The sequence below is a fragment of the Cavia porcellus genome, unplaced genomic scaffold, assembly GCF_034190915.1.
Source record: "Cavia porcellus strain 051 isolate PalLab524CR breed Dunkin Hartley unplaced genomic scaffold, mCavPor4.1 scaffold_15, whole genome shotgun sequence".
Taxonomy (NCBI): domain Eukaryota; kingdom Metazoa; phylum Chordata; class Mammalia; order Rodentia; family Caviidae; genus Cavia; species Cavia porcellus.
This window is the reverse complement of record NW_026947498.1, coordinates 70,490,261-70,503,725: the sequence shown is the minus strand read 5'-3', so window position 1 is coordinate 70,503,725 and position 13,465 is coordinate 70,490,261. Positions and strand designations below refer to the sequence as shown.

Sequence of the window (13,465 nt, the reverse complement as noted above, 5' to 3'; positions counted from 1 at the left end):
GGCCTTTGATCCTAAAGAAAAATCTCCTAAAGGACATCTGAGAAATGTTTTCTTGCTCTTAAAGAGAACTACGTAAATGTGTATATGAAGAAACAAGCTCTTTCAGTTGTTGGTTCTTTATGTAACGTATGGAGTTACAGCAGCCATCTTAGACCATGAGGATAGCAGAATGGAAAAACACCAAGAACTGAGGTCTTGGAACCTGCAGTTCTTGTAATGGCAGGCAAAGTAATTAGGACCAACCCTCCCACCAAAGGTAACCTTTTAATGCCTGTTTTTATCTTCTTGAAAACACTAAAGAACTAACAAAGTTAACAAAGAACTATAAGGCAAAACCTAGAAGTGGAAAATCCAAAGAGATTAGACCCAAAATACAAAACAGCTTTTGCCCTGAGAGCATTTGCCAACTGGCAAGAAATGGTAACAAAACTAGTAAGATATGACTTTGGCAATCAGAAGAAATGAAGGGAGCAGAAATTAAAGTTCCGCACCTTCTCAAGAGGGGACCCTCTTATATAATGTCCACTCCAAGCTACACTGGGTGAGGGCTTTACCCTCAGTGTAAACATAGCATAGAAATAAACTATCACTCATGAACACTTGAAGCTTAGTTACCTATAACCTAAATCCAAGGAATCTCAAGGATTCAACTAAGGTGGTACTGGACTGGTAGTATTCCAGGGATCTGTTTTAAAAAAATAAGATTAATTGCAGAAGAATGTTGCCATTCCAGGCTTTAAGGAATTGGGGTCCTAGATTAAGTTCTTAGAAGCATTAAAGCACTCTTAAAGATAACAAAAATAACTAAACAAAAACTTAGACATGGAGAATACAAAGAGGTAAGCCCAAAACAAAAGGAGTTTTTTCACTGGCAGTATTTGCCAATCTGCAAGAAATAGAAAGGATTTCCAAAAAGAAAATGGCCAGAACATAATCAAAGGTAACCAGACACACAAAAGAAAATACATATGAGCAAAAGACTCATCAGAAATAGCAGACTATGGAAATAGATCTATATTTGTGGTATTAATTTCACAATATATACACACACATCAAAACACCACATTGTACAGGGTAAATATATTTAATTTTTGCTGTCTTGAAATAAAGAGAAACAGACCCACAAAGACCTCAGATATTAGCATTATCAAACAAACTATAAAACAAACATGCTATGTCCAAAGAAATTAAAGACAAGCTTGAAAGCTTTTCATGAAACCGTAAACCTTAAAGAATTAAAAAGATATTCTAGCACTGAAAACTACAATAATGGAAATTAAGAAGTCAATGCATGTATTTAATTGCAGATTAGACAAAGCTGAATAGAAAATTAAAAAATTAAAAAAGACAGATTACAAGAAATTATTATAGAAATAAAATTATGGAAAATACAAATATAATAATATGAACTAGAGAAAATACAGTGAGAAATTTCAAAATAAAATCAATTGGTATCCCAAAAGATGAGAAAAGAAGAGATAATGTCTGAAGATTTTCCAAAACTGATGAACTACAACGTCTTAAAGATGTAAGAAATCTAATGAACCCAAGATGAGTAAATTTAGAAAAATAGTGATGATACTGAGCCACTAATTTAACTAACTCCTGAAATTCTTAAAAGTAACCGAAGAAAGACAAGGAAAAAAAAACATTTATTGCTTAAGCCATTTGGAGTTTGGGCTTAGTTATCTGTAGCCAAAAGCATTCTAAATGATATTCACAGAACAAAGTAGATGCCATTTACTAAATTCCTGCTATGTGGCATTCACTGTACATATACAGTATTTCAGTATTGTGTAACACTCCACAAAGACTTATGAGATTTATATATCAGGCTAGGCAAATTATAAAAACCACCCCAAGATTTTAGTAGATAAACAGAAATTATGGTGACTATTTGCTCATATTGCAAGTCCAATGTAAAGGGTAGTATACGGCATAGTCATTCATAGTCCCAGGATCCTGGATGTTTTTCCTAACAGAGGTTCTATAGTTATAACACTACAGACTACAGAAGAATGAATTAAATAATATACTGGCATTTAAAGCTGCCACTTGGGAATGAAACAGCTGACTTTTGCTCACATTTCATTGGCCAAAGGAAGTTACATGGCCAAAAGTAAATGGAAGTACAACCTTACTGTATGCCCAAAGATGGACACCACTAATAATACCATAGATACAATCCTAATTTTCTGAATGAAGAAACTGAAACTCAAAGACATATTTAATTAACTGCTATTGGATGAATCAAGAATGTATTAATATAACACTGGGTATAGTGGCACATGCCTGAAATCCCAGTGCTCAGGAGAGATAGGCAAGAGGAGTGCTGTGAGTTCAAGACCAACCAGGGCTACATAGTGAGACCCTGCCCTGTCTTTAAAAAAAAAGAATGTATTAATACATCTTCCTAAAAGAGACGTTATTAACATGATTATTGATACAGGTCTCATCCAGTCCAACCCAAAATCATTCTCCCTAAGAGGCACAGTACAGGACCAAGGTAGCCAGTGGCAGGAATATCCTAGTTCTTTGTTTTTTATGATAACCAGAGCCTTCCCAACTAGGATAAGATTAGACTGCAACTGGCCAGACAGATTGTGCCTATGTGCACTAGAGCCTCTGTATCATTTATATTTCAGGTGTTCAAGATACAGTTGGAGGCTGACCATGCCAAGTTTCTTAACTGTGATCTTTGCAGGTTCAGAAAGCTTTCCAAGACAAAGGAGATCCAGACTGGCAGAGCTCTCATTTCACCATGTCCAACCACAGGAGAAGGGGCTCCCTTGGCCTCCTGGGTCTTTGAGACCTTCCTATGAGCTGGATTTTCCAGCCTGTAATGTACAGAACATCCCTCCCTGCTTCCTTCCATACCTAGCAATGCCTCCCCATTCCAATACCCCATGTGCTTGGCAGACTTCTTTCCTGCTGTGCATATGCTGCCTCCACCAGCCCAGTCTAGCCTCCTGCAGACACAGGAGCCTCCATCAGCGGTTCTCTCACTGTGGCAGGGAAGGAGTCAATACCAGGTTTTGTGTATATGCGTGTATATACGTACGTATGTGGCTGAGGCAGCAGTGAAGAGGAAGGGGGAGAGAAAAGAATGGGAAGGGAAGGCACATAACGGAAGTTTTGGAGGGCCAATGGCCAGAGAAAGAAAAGTCTCCATAATTTCAACTGCTTTCTAACCACACTATCTCAAGCTAGAGACCCCAGGATGAAAAGTCTGTTTATTTCCAAGGATAGGTGTTTGTAACTTTAATTATGTCTCAAAGCATTTGGCTGTGTTCATCCTGAAACTTCCAGCAGGGGAAAAAAAATGTGATTCCCCTGTCCCTCAGGGACTTGTACTGGATTTGGAATCATTAAAATGAAAACACTGACCACTAAGCTTTGTCGTTTTGTCTCCAAGACGTATGCCCTTCCTCCACTTCTGGCTCTGTATTTTATTTTGAGACAGGCTTAAAATAGTGTATAAAATATGGATCTTATTTACTCATCTAACAGGTTTCATTTAGCATGAATGTAAATTAAAAGTCCCATGCAAATTCTTCCTTCTAAGTTTACAAGGAAGAGTTTTCTCTGTCTTTTCCCTGGGCTGGGTTCTTTAGAGAACAATTCTCCAGTAGCGGGGCAGAGTTAGGAGGTGCCACTTCCAACTCCAACACACCTTCACGAAAATAACAGGGAAAAATGGAGAAAGAAACACAATCTTACTTTCTTAACCTTCTTAGAAATCTTGACTGGAAATTTAAAAGATGAAATCCAAACTAAACACCTTTTCCAACCCATGAATTTTCCAGCCTGCTCATTCTTCCACATACAATTACTACAACGAGGCTACTGAACATGTTAAAAGGGATAGCACTGGGTTAAAACTACAAGAGAACACATTAACAAGGTCTCAGCTTGGGAGTTGAGACCCACCCCCCAAGTTGTTCACAAGTGGTTCAGCCATTGTGTAATTGTATGACTGTGCAAGTGAAATCAGGTAAAGAAAACACACACACACACACACACACACACACACACAAGCTTCTTCACTCATCACTGATCTTGTTTGCCCCAATACCATTTTATGACCCAGTAAGTTCAGTTTTTTTTAACCTAATCAAGCCCCAATATTCTCTGATTACATCTTTGTGCTAAACCTCTGAAGGGTTTACATTACATTTTCTTTCACCCTGAATGCCCTTTTCCCCTTGCTCTATCAAAATTCTTAAGGATCCAAATACAAGTACTTGTTGATCACTTGATTTATGTCTTTAATTCATTCTAGATATAGTCCTCTCCAGCGTCTCACTTCTCTCCAACATCTCCTCCAGGACTTAGAATAGAATTTTATGAGAACAGGGAGAAACCAAGTCTGCGGGCACATGCTTGTACTCTTAAAATTCTCAGAGGCTAAGGCAGAAAAAGTAAAAGCTTAACCTCGGTGTGGAAGAGGAGAGACAGGGAACTATTCTCTTGATTGTGTTAACAGTCTCCTCTGAACTGGCCCTTAGAGAGGCAGTCAATGCTAAGAGTATCCAGGTAAGACTCGAGTCTTACCTTTCTAGTCATGGATCCTCTCTACGTCCCTCCAGTGATCTCATTCATACAATAAGAACCACTCTCTAGATTACAAAATTGTTGGAGATTTGAGTGAAGCAGATAAAGGCCTACCATCCAACGTCTCGTCTCAGCCCAGAATATCATCTGATCCTTTGCTTAAAAATACGAAGGCCATGTGAATGACACATCTTCACTTTTCTTTTTACTACTAAAGAATCATTTTCTAAGTACTCCTCCTTTCTTCCTCCCTACAGAGGAAGTGTCTCCTCTCCTCCAGTCTACTGCTTCCACCTGCACCCTTAATCCACCTGTTCCTACCTCCTCCAGGCCACTGCCACATTTTACAGCACTGATCACAAGCTGCTATTACAAACTCAACTGTTACTCAACTTGTATATTGTCTGCCTCGCTCTCTAGAATGTAAACTTCATGAAGACTTCATGCCTTGGTCATCCTGTATCCTCAGCAAATACCACAGAGCCTAGAATACCTGCAGGCATCGTCACTGAACACCACGCATTTACTGACTATATTAATAAATCCATTCCTGTTCATCATTTTCAAACTTCTGTCACTGGTCACCCCTCACGCCTGAAACACACTGAGACCTCCCCTCTTTAACAAAGCCATCCCTTGACCCTAATGTCCCACCAACCTCCACTCTATTCTTACCTCACGTATTCTGACAAATCCTCAAGTAAAGAGTATGTGCTTGCTGCCGCCTCATCCTTACCACCTCCTCCCACTACAATCTGGTTTCTCCTCATCAAGGCCCTCAAACAATCCTATAAGTAGTCACCAATGCCTTCTGTCGCCAAATCCTTCAACACTGCGCCATCTCCCTGCACATGGGGATCCCCAACTGCCCCTTCTCCTCTATTCCCATGAAATTATTGACTTGGCTCACTTACTGCCCTTAAGAAATATTTTTCTCATCTCTCACTTTTCAGAGTCAGACTACATTCTCACTTTCCTCTATACTGTCTTTCTTGAACGAGTATCAGTACATGGTCACTTCTGGATAGATGACTCAAAACGATGCATCTCCTGCCTTAGCTGTTTCCTACAGTCACAGACACAGTTCAATCGCAAGAAGGAATCTGGCATTTTGTGATCTGAAACTCGAGGATTCTAAATCTCTTATTTAACACCATCAATCCAATTTCCCCTTTCAAACTTCTGGCACAACTGTTACCACTCCTCCAGTCAAACCTGAAGGTAAACTTTCCAGGATCCTTGAAAGTGAGACACAAGAAATTCCTGTTGCTCCCTGATATGATCTCACTCTCACTTCCTTCCCTTCCATAAACCTACTCTCCCTTCATTTCCAGTCTTCTTTTCATCCAGTTTTTCTTTTGTATCTCGATTCACCTTTAAAGAGCATGATCAGCAGTAGGCTGTGTGCTCAGGAGTTCCCGGTAATGTCTTCCCGTGGGCTATCTTCCAGGCACATGAACTCCCCTTCTTCTTCAGCTATAAACTTCTAAATTAGCTATGAATCCCCCTTCAACCTTCTCTGTGTCTCTCTCCATGCTTACTGACTGAACTGACCACACTCTTTTCACCAAATTCCTGTTCATCCTGCGTGCCTGAACTTCAGTATCAGAAATTCTGAAAAGACACTACTTCAATTCCTATAGGCAACTAATTATTTGGTCCTCTTAAGCAAACCGCACTAATTTCACTTACCAATGTTGTTGTAAAATACTTTCATGCATTGAAGTCTCTCCTTAGACCATGGTACCCCATGTTATGCTTCTTTGTATCTCCAGCAGCTAGTCTAACATATGAGTAATGTTCAATACATTTTTTCAATAAAATGCTTCTATCGTGCCAACAATTACTTGCAACACAACACGTGAGCAAGAATCTTCATTACGTGGCCTCAACCTCTCACTCTAATGTCCCTTGACTCTAACCACACAGGCAGCGTCGTTTAGTTGTAATCACCCAAGCAAGATTGTATTCTGATTTGCATCCTCATAAGTAAGTACTACTAAAGCTTAAGTCAGTTCTCTCCTTTACATTCTACCTCATTGTGTTGTTATTGTCTATTTCTCTGACTAGACAATAAAACATCATGAAGACAAGAACACTACATTCTTCAATACTCTACTCTCAGAGCCCCAAATAGAGCAAAGCATATGACAGGTCCTCAGAAGACATTTGTTAAATGAATGAGCATTTCTTCATTTGGACCAAATTATTTCTCCATTTTATGAATTCACAGCACTCATTTAGCAACTCAACATGAAATAAAGCCTGCGACATCACATATGTATACTGTAGGTGTTACAGGCATAGGTTTTATAGATGTGGCAGGTGGTGTCTTCATGGAACCATGAACTGTTAGGGCTAGAGGAGACTTACTTATAGATGATCCGTCATTGCAAAGAGGGACCATAAGAGACCACGAGGGTTTCCTGCTGATCCTTGGTCTTTAGGATCCTTCCAAAACTTTGAAGCTCCTGAGAGCAAAAATCCTTCCTCTTAACCCTAATGTTCCCTAAAGTGTCTGGTTTATAAAAGTGGTGGCAAACCTATGGCATACATGTCAGAGTGAGCACAAAGAACCCTCTCTATTGGCTTGTAAACCAAGCCACCCTAGCATTACCCCAGTAGCCAAGCACCAGACAACGCTGCACATGGGGGCCATGTACATGCTCAGAAAGAAGTAGGGACATGAGGCAATGACTTCACAAGCCTCAAGTGACTCCTCCAATCTTTTGCATGGCCTGTCAGCGTGCTGCCACGGATATGTACGTATTTGGTTGGACTGGCTGTGAAATTTAATACATTCATTTTTATTAAGAGAATTTAGCTTTGAATTTTCTTATGAAAAACTCAGCAAAGAGTTGTTTTTTCTTTTTTAAGACAAAAAATGTTAACGTGTAAGTTTTTTGTTGGCTTTTTTTTTTTTAACTAAAACCTCAGTATTCAGTGTTACACTGTTGCAGTGTTGGCCCTTTAAGATAAATAAGTGGGTTTTGGGTTGCAGTTTGGGCATTCAGTCTTAAAAAGGCTTGCCATCACTGGTATGTACTATTTCTAATGCCACTAACAACAATGGTATTTACTGTTTTGACAGTTTCTTTGATAACAATCACCTTCAACCACAATATGAAAAGCAAACCCATCACATACACTGGGAATTCAGCTGTCTTCCTAACCACCGAGAGACATAGTTACTGTCCCAGTGGCCCTTGGCCTTAACAGAAGAGCAAGCCCTCAGAGGCCATGCCACACCCAGTGAAGCATAGTTCTGCCTATTCTTCCACTGGGGTAACCTCCACCCCCCTGCACAGAAACCCCACACCAGGACCTCTCAGCGCAGCTATCAGTGCCCTTCCCTCAGGACTTGGCCTAGATACATCAGTCTGGTGATCTCATACTACAGACAAGGCACCTCAGTGATATAGTCTACAATCTGCTGACAAGGGAGCTGGCTAGATACCCAGTTCAACATGCATGCTAAGAGAGCTGCATGAGGGGCTCTAAAACCTGCATGACAGCAGGTAAGGAAACTTGCAACCCAGATGGGAATCAGGGGTCCTGGAAACATTTTGGCTTTTCCTTAGCAGCTGTGTAGTTTTAGAAAAGTTATTAATCTCTATGAGCCTGGTTCCCATCAGTAAAATGGGTAGCACCCAACTATTGTCTAGTAAAAGTTACACTAAAGAAAGAAATGGTTTTTGGCATCTAGAATGACAAATCACCATCCTTATGTCCAAAACTGTAGGCATCCAGAACAGAGAACTATAAACCCAAAATAATCTGGACTCAGACAACCTCCTGGTTGTAGGTAAAATTTTTCCTGAGAATATGAATAAAAGTCACTTTTAATTAGATAGTAATGGAAAATGATTGTATATAGTTTCTAAAGGTGCATAAATTATACCCAATGATTTTCTTTTATATCTTGTTTCTTAATACAGTCCTATATTTACATCTGTGATTACAATTCTCACATAATAACTGACTGTCTCATTTGTTTTGTTGTTTTGCCCCGGAGTCATGTTTACCTTTACTCTCTGGCATCATATTAAAGAATAGCAATGAGCAGAACCAACCCTGGTGCCTACAGCATCACCTACAGAGCCCTTCAAACACATCAGTGTCCAGCGCCTTTTCCAGTGATCCTAGTTGAACCTGCTGGAGAAGAAGGAAATGAAGCCCAAAAGAACTCCCAGGGACTGTGACACACACAGAAGGAGGAGGACCAGTCTGGTTCATAATCCTGAGCAACTGTGGCAGCCACAGGAATGTGGACAGAGCATCAAGAAGAAATTATCAGCCTAAAACCTATATTGTAGATTCAACCTATCACTTAAGTTTTCTAAACATTAGTCATTTTTGTACTTTTATAACTATTATCACCATCAATACATGCTTCCTACACTGTGATTTCTTTGGTATTGTTTTAAATGACTCCATTTTTTACTTAAATTTATGAGTAGACTTGGGGTAATGGCAAGGTGACATAAAAAGTCCGGAACAAAATACAGTTGCTCTGGAGTGGAAAGCATTCAGAAGCAGAGGGCAGAGAAGGCAGGGCAGGGAGGGCACGCTGACCTAGCAGAGTGATGAAAAGGTAGAGAAGCCAGTGATAGGCTGGAGAGTGACAGGAACACCCAGGACAGCAGGTACCATGAAGCCGTACCCTAAAAGGAATAGTGGAACTATAGCAATCAGGCATGGGGGCAGAGAGTGAGGGCACAAGAACACTTCGTGAGCAGACATCTAGGGTCAGAGATTCAGGCAGGGCAAGCAGAAGGGTGTGAGGGAGGCTAAAAATAGGAACAAGGAGAAAAGTAAAGGACAGACAGAGCTGAGAGGCCCTGTACTGGATAAGATGAAGTCACTGGGTGGAGAGCCTTGTAGAAGCAGGCACTGGGCAGAAGAGACTACCTACTGCATTATACCAGGCAGTGGCCAGCAAGAGAAGCTCAAGCAACATCTTTAAATCACCTAAAGTCACCTCTTGGGATTACCAGTATAAACATTCCTAGGCTGGGAAACACTGCCTGCGGCATTATGAATAAAGAGCATCAGTATTCAACTCTTCTCCCTCACCTACCAAAAACATTACAAAGAAATGCAAACACCCACCTTACTTGTCAGGTCCCCATGGATACACCAAAACTAAACTGAACAACAACTAAACATTATGCATCCTATGCTTCCTATCTATATGAGTTCTTTCCTGTTGATGGGCAGTCCCCATCAAGACAACCATCTCCCTAAGCCAACATCTGTAGATGTTGGCTACAACAGACCACAGTCAGCATAGTTGACAAAAATCCAGTAACACACACAATAAAAACAGCATCTGCTATTAATGAGAACAAATCATCAAAATGTAATGTTTGAGCAAGCTGGCCGTTCAGAATCATATAAATCCTTACATATAGTTCAGTAGAGACCTAGAAAAAAGCACATTTTTTAAAAAACTACTACTAGCAGAACAATGAAGGAAAAGATAAAATATTGGTCTGCAATCAATAAGTATACACTGTTATTTCTTAGTAAAGTTTATTTCTGTACCATGACATGTTCTGTTTCTTCCCTTTTCCTAGATGTGTCAAATCACACATTCATTCATTTATCTTCCAGTCATAGCCAAGCAGATATCTTGGGAAAGAACATAGCTTGCTGAGCTACCTCATCATTCCCTCCCTCTTTCTCATCTTTTTCTCTTCTTTCTTGAGGTCTGCAACTTTCCAGATGATATAAGTAACAACAATGATAAAGGAAACATTCATAAAATTCTAAAACAGATGAAGGGAGCTAAATTCTGTCACCATAGAGATCTAAGAGAAATGTTTTCACTGCTCTGAAAGGTGGGTTCATCATTCATTCACTTATTCATTAGACATTTATTGAGCTAGCTCAATAACATTTTTGAGGTATTCAGTCTGGAAGCTGTGTGCTCTATGCAATGTTAGTTAATGTTAGTTATTAAAGCTGCCGAAACCAAATGGTCTGAATATGATGTGAGTGTGCACACATGAACATATATAATACTATAATACCCATCAACTAAAACTCGGCTACATCCTCAATAGCCAGCTCCCAGAAGTCTAAAAATCAGATACCCTATGCTGTCAGTAATTCAGTCAGGAGCTGCTAGCCTAAAGCCTCACACTAGAGAAAATCCAACAGACACTTTATATGAAAAACCATAAGCTTTCGGATCATAGCCACACATGTAACCAAACAAGCACAGAAGAACACATGGTTCTGGTAATCTACCTTTGCTATCCAGTGGAACAGGTTAATCTACAGTCTGTAAATTTATTATTAGACACTTTTACATGAACTAACACAATATATTTCTACCAAGGATCATCAATCTCATTTTTTAGTTTAATGAACTGAAGAAAAGTTGTTTATTCTGAGACACATAGAAAGTAAGAAAGCCAGAACTTGAACCAAAGGTTGCAATTCATGGACCGAAACAATTTATAAAAATTGAAAATAAACTATTGTTATAGGTTATATATTATTATTTAGGTTCTTTTAAAAATTACTATGATATTCTAGTTTGAATCTTGCTTTACTTCACAGTCATATAAATCACTTCTAAGCCTGTTACAATTCTTAATTGAACTTCTTCTTGGCTCCTGGTTACTGAGACCTATAGATGTCTTTCCAAGATGTTTGAAGGACAGTAAGAATTAACTGTCTTGGTAGTGAAAACTAACCATGCTGGTTACTGGGGTAAGCATTTCACTTTAGTTCCTCACCTAACTCCTATAGCCATCCTGTAAGTTAACATCATCGTCTTTTTACCAATGAACAAAAGCAGACACAGAGAAATTAAGTAATTCGACTAAGAACACACAGATAAGGCAATAGGATTCTTCCCTTTTCCCTAGTCCGTGATTTCCACCATCATGAAGTTTTGCTCCTCTTAGTATCATCATCTCAAGTCCAAGCTCCCACGGGTCTGTTTCTCGGTGCTAGTGAAAGATCACTTTCTGCAGTACTGGGTTGATTTCCTCCATCTTTGATTTCTCTCCCAGAAGGGTCCTGGTTCTCCTGTTCTGAGAAGCTCTCTACTTCCAGTTAGTATTGATCTCCTGGCACATCTGAGATTGTTCCTGAAGGCAAGGAACACACCTTGGGGTTTGTTGTAGGACTTCCCCAGGACCATCTTTTCCATCAAGGATTTGATTTCAATCTTGCCACAGCTTGTTACAAGAGCCAAAGCTCTTTGAACTAGCATTCAATACTAAAAAATCGTTACTAAACAAAGTTCACAGTACCTCTTCCTTACAACAGCAAGTCTGGATTTGTGTGACATTACCAGATTTTGATTGTGACTGACAGTGAAATGTACTAAGGTCCTATTACCTTGAGAAATAAAACTGACCCTCCTTTTCCTTTTCACTAACCTCAAGTTGTGGGCTGGCTCTACCTATAGAGACAATCAACAGAGGGAGCTCCCCTCAGGACAGGTGCTATAGCTCTGTGACACTTAGAAGCTGGCAGGGGGGAATTAGCATTTAGTACTTACCCACTGTGCACACTAGCTATGACATATATGTTTCAAGCATATGAACTACAAATGCTATAGCACCCATAGTAGATAGGTCCTGTCACACCAATTTTACAGATAAGTAACAAGCTCAGAAAAGCCACAAAAATTAGCTCAGGGTCCCAAAGATCAGTGGCAGATCTGATATCTGAGTCTGTGTTGGTTTGTCCCAGTTTTTTTTTACCACAGTGACCATTCTTCCTGTCCTGTTTCCCTGATGCTCCATGGTGAGCACAGCAAATCAAGGCTTCACTTGTTTTTGACTATGACACTGAGTCTGACGAAAAATCTAGCAAAAAATACAATCCTATCATACAGCTGTTCCTCACACAACCCTGTGCTCCTCATGCCCAGCAGGGCTGCACATGTCCTTTCTTCACTTTCCACAGGTTTGCTACTTAGTGCTGCTTAATTCCTTCTTTTTCTTTTTGTTTTCTGCTGTCTTTCTCTGTCTCTCTTGCATTCATTCATTCATTCATTTTCTACCCCCCCCCCCCACACACACACACGATACCTCGATCCAGCAGCCGGAGCAAGCGGAGATACCAGAGATACCACTGGTCCCAGAAGCGGTCCGTCATCCCACCCTGAACTCATCCTTCACAGCCGGTCCCCTGGGCAGAGCCTCATCCCACCACCGACTTCAGGAGGCCGGAATTGCTGGAAGCTGGGCTCACATGCAGCCTGCTCTAAGCAAATGCCTGCCTGCAAAGACAGCCACCAGTCCTCCCACACAGAAGCTGACTGTGCCGGGAGCCTGTTTCACAGCAACAAAGGAACAAGTGCAGAACAACGCCGTGTGCAGACTGAGCCGCATGGACCCAAGGGGAGGCTGGAGATGTGGGGGAGGAAGGGGGGAGAGGCAAGGTTTGAGGTGGTCTTGGGAATGAAAACCCACGGTGAAGGCCATGTCTTAAATTTCACTCCAGGGTCTTCCACCATCCTCTTTCCCTTCCTCCCACACAGAGGCAAGTGGCTTTTCCAGTAAGAAAGGAGTGTGGAAAACTGAACACTCAGCCATCCTGGGTTCTGGGGCCAGTACAGAAGGCCAGAAGGCTGCCTGCCTCCCTCCATGTGGGGACTTAACCCATGATTGTGAGGCCTGCATGACCCGGAATAAAACTGCAGACCCTCACAGTCATGGGCTCAAATTCTGCTTGCCATTTAATCCTTGGCTGGCCTTGAGCCAGCTAAAGTTTCCTTGGCCTAAGTTTCTTCCTTTGTGAACTGGAGAGAACAGTATTTGCCTCACACAGGTATTAGAGACTCAAAGGAGGGATATAACATCACTGGTATATCGTGGCAGACAGAAGATTCTCCTTGTCCTTTCTGCCCCTCTCCCTTGTGCCAAATCATCTCCTCTCTACG

The 13,465-nt window shown here is 40.7% G+C and overlaps 1 protein-coding gene across 4 annotated transcripts in view; it reads right to left on the bottom strand.

The window, feature by feature from the left end:
* Window positions 1–12,923, bottom strand: part of Kalrn (kalirin RhoGEF kinase) — a 581,802-nt gene extending 568,879 nt beyond the window's left edge. Inside the window, exon 1 of one of the 4 annotated variants that reach the window (XM_063225109.1) lies at window positions 12,612–12,923. In XM_063225109.1, the coding sequence (XP_063081179.1) occupies window positions 12,612–12,678 (67 nt within the window). In that variant the 5' untranslated portion in view covers window positions 12,679–12,923. The remainder of the gene's footprint in view (window positions 1–12,611) is intronic. The other 3 variants (XM_023562599.2, XM_063225110.1, XM_063225111.1) reach the window with 3 other exon arrangements.
* Between the last annotated feature and the right edge of the window lie 542 nt (window positions 12,924–13,465).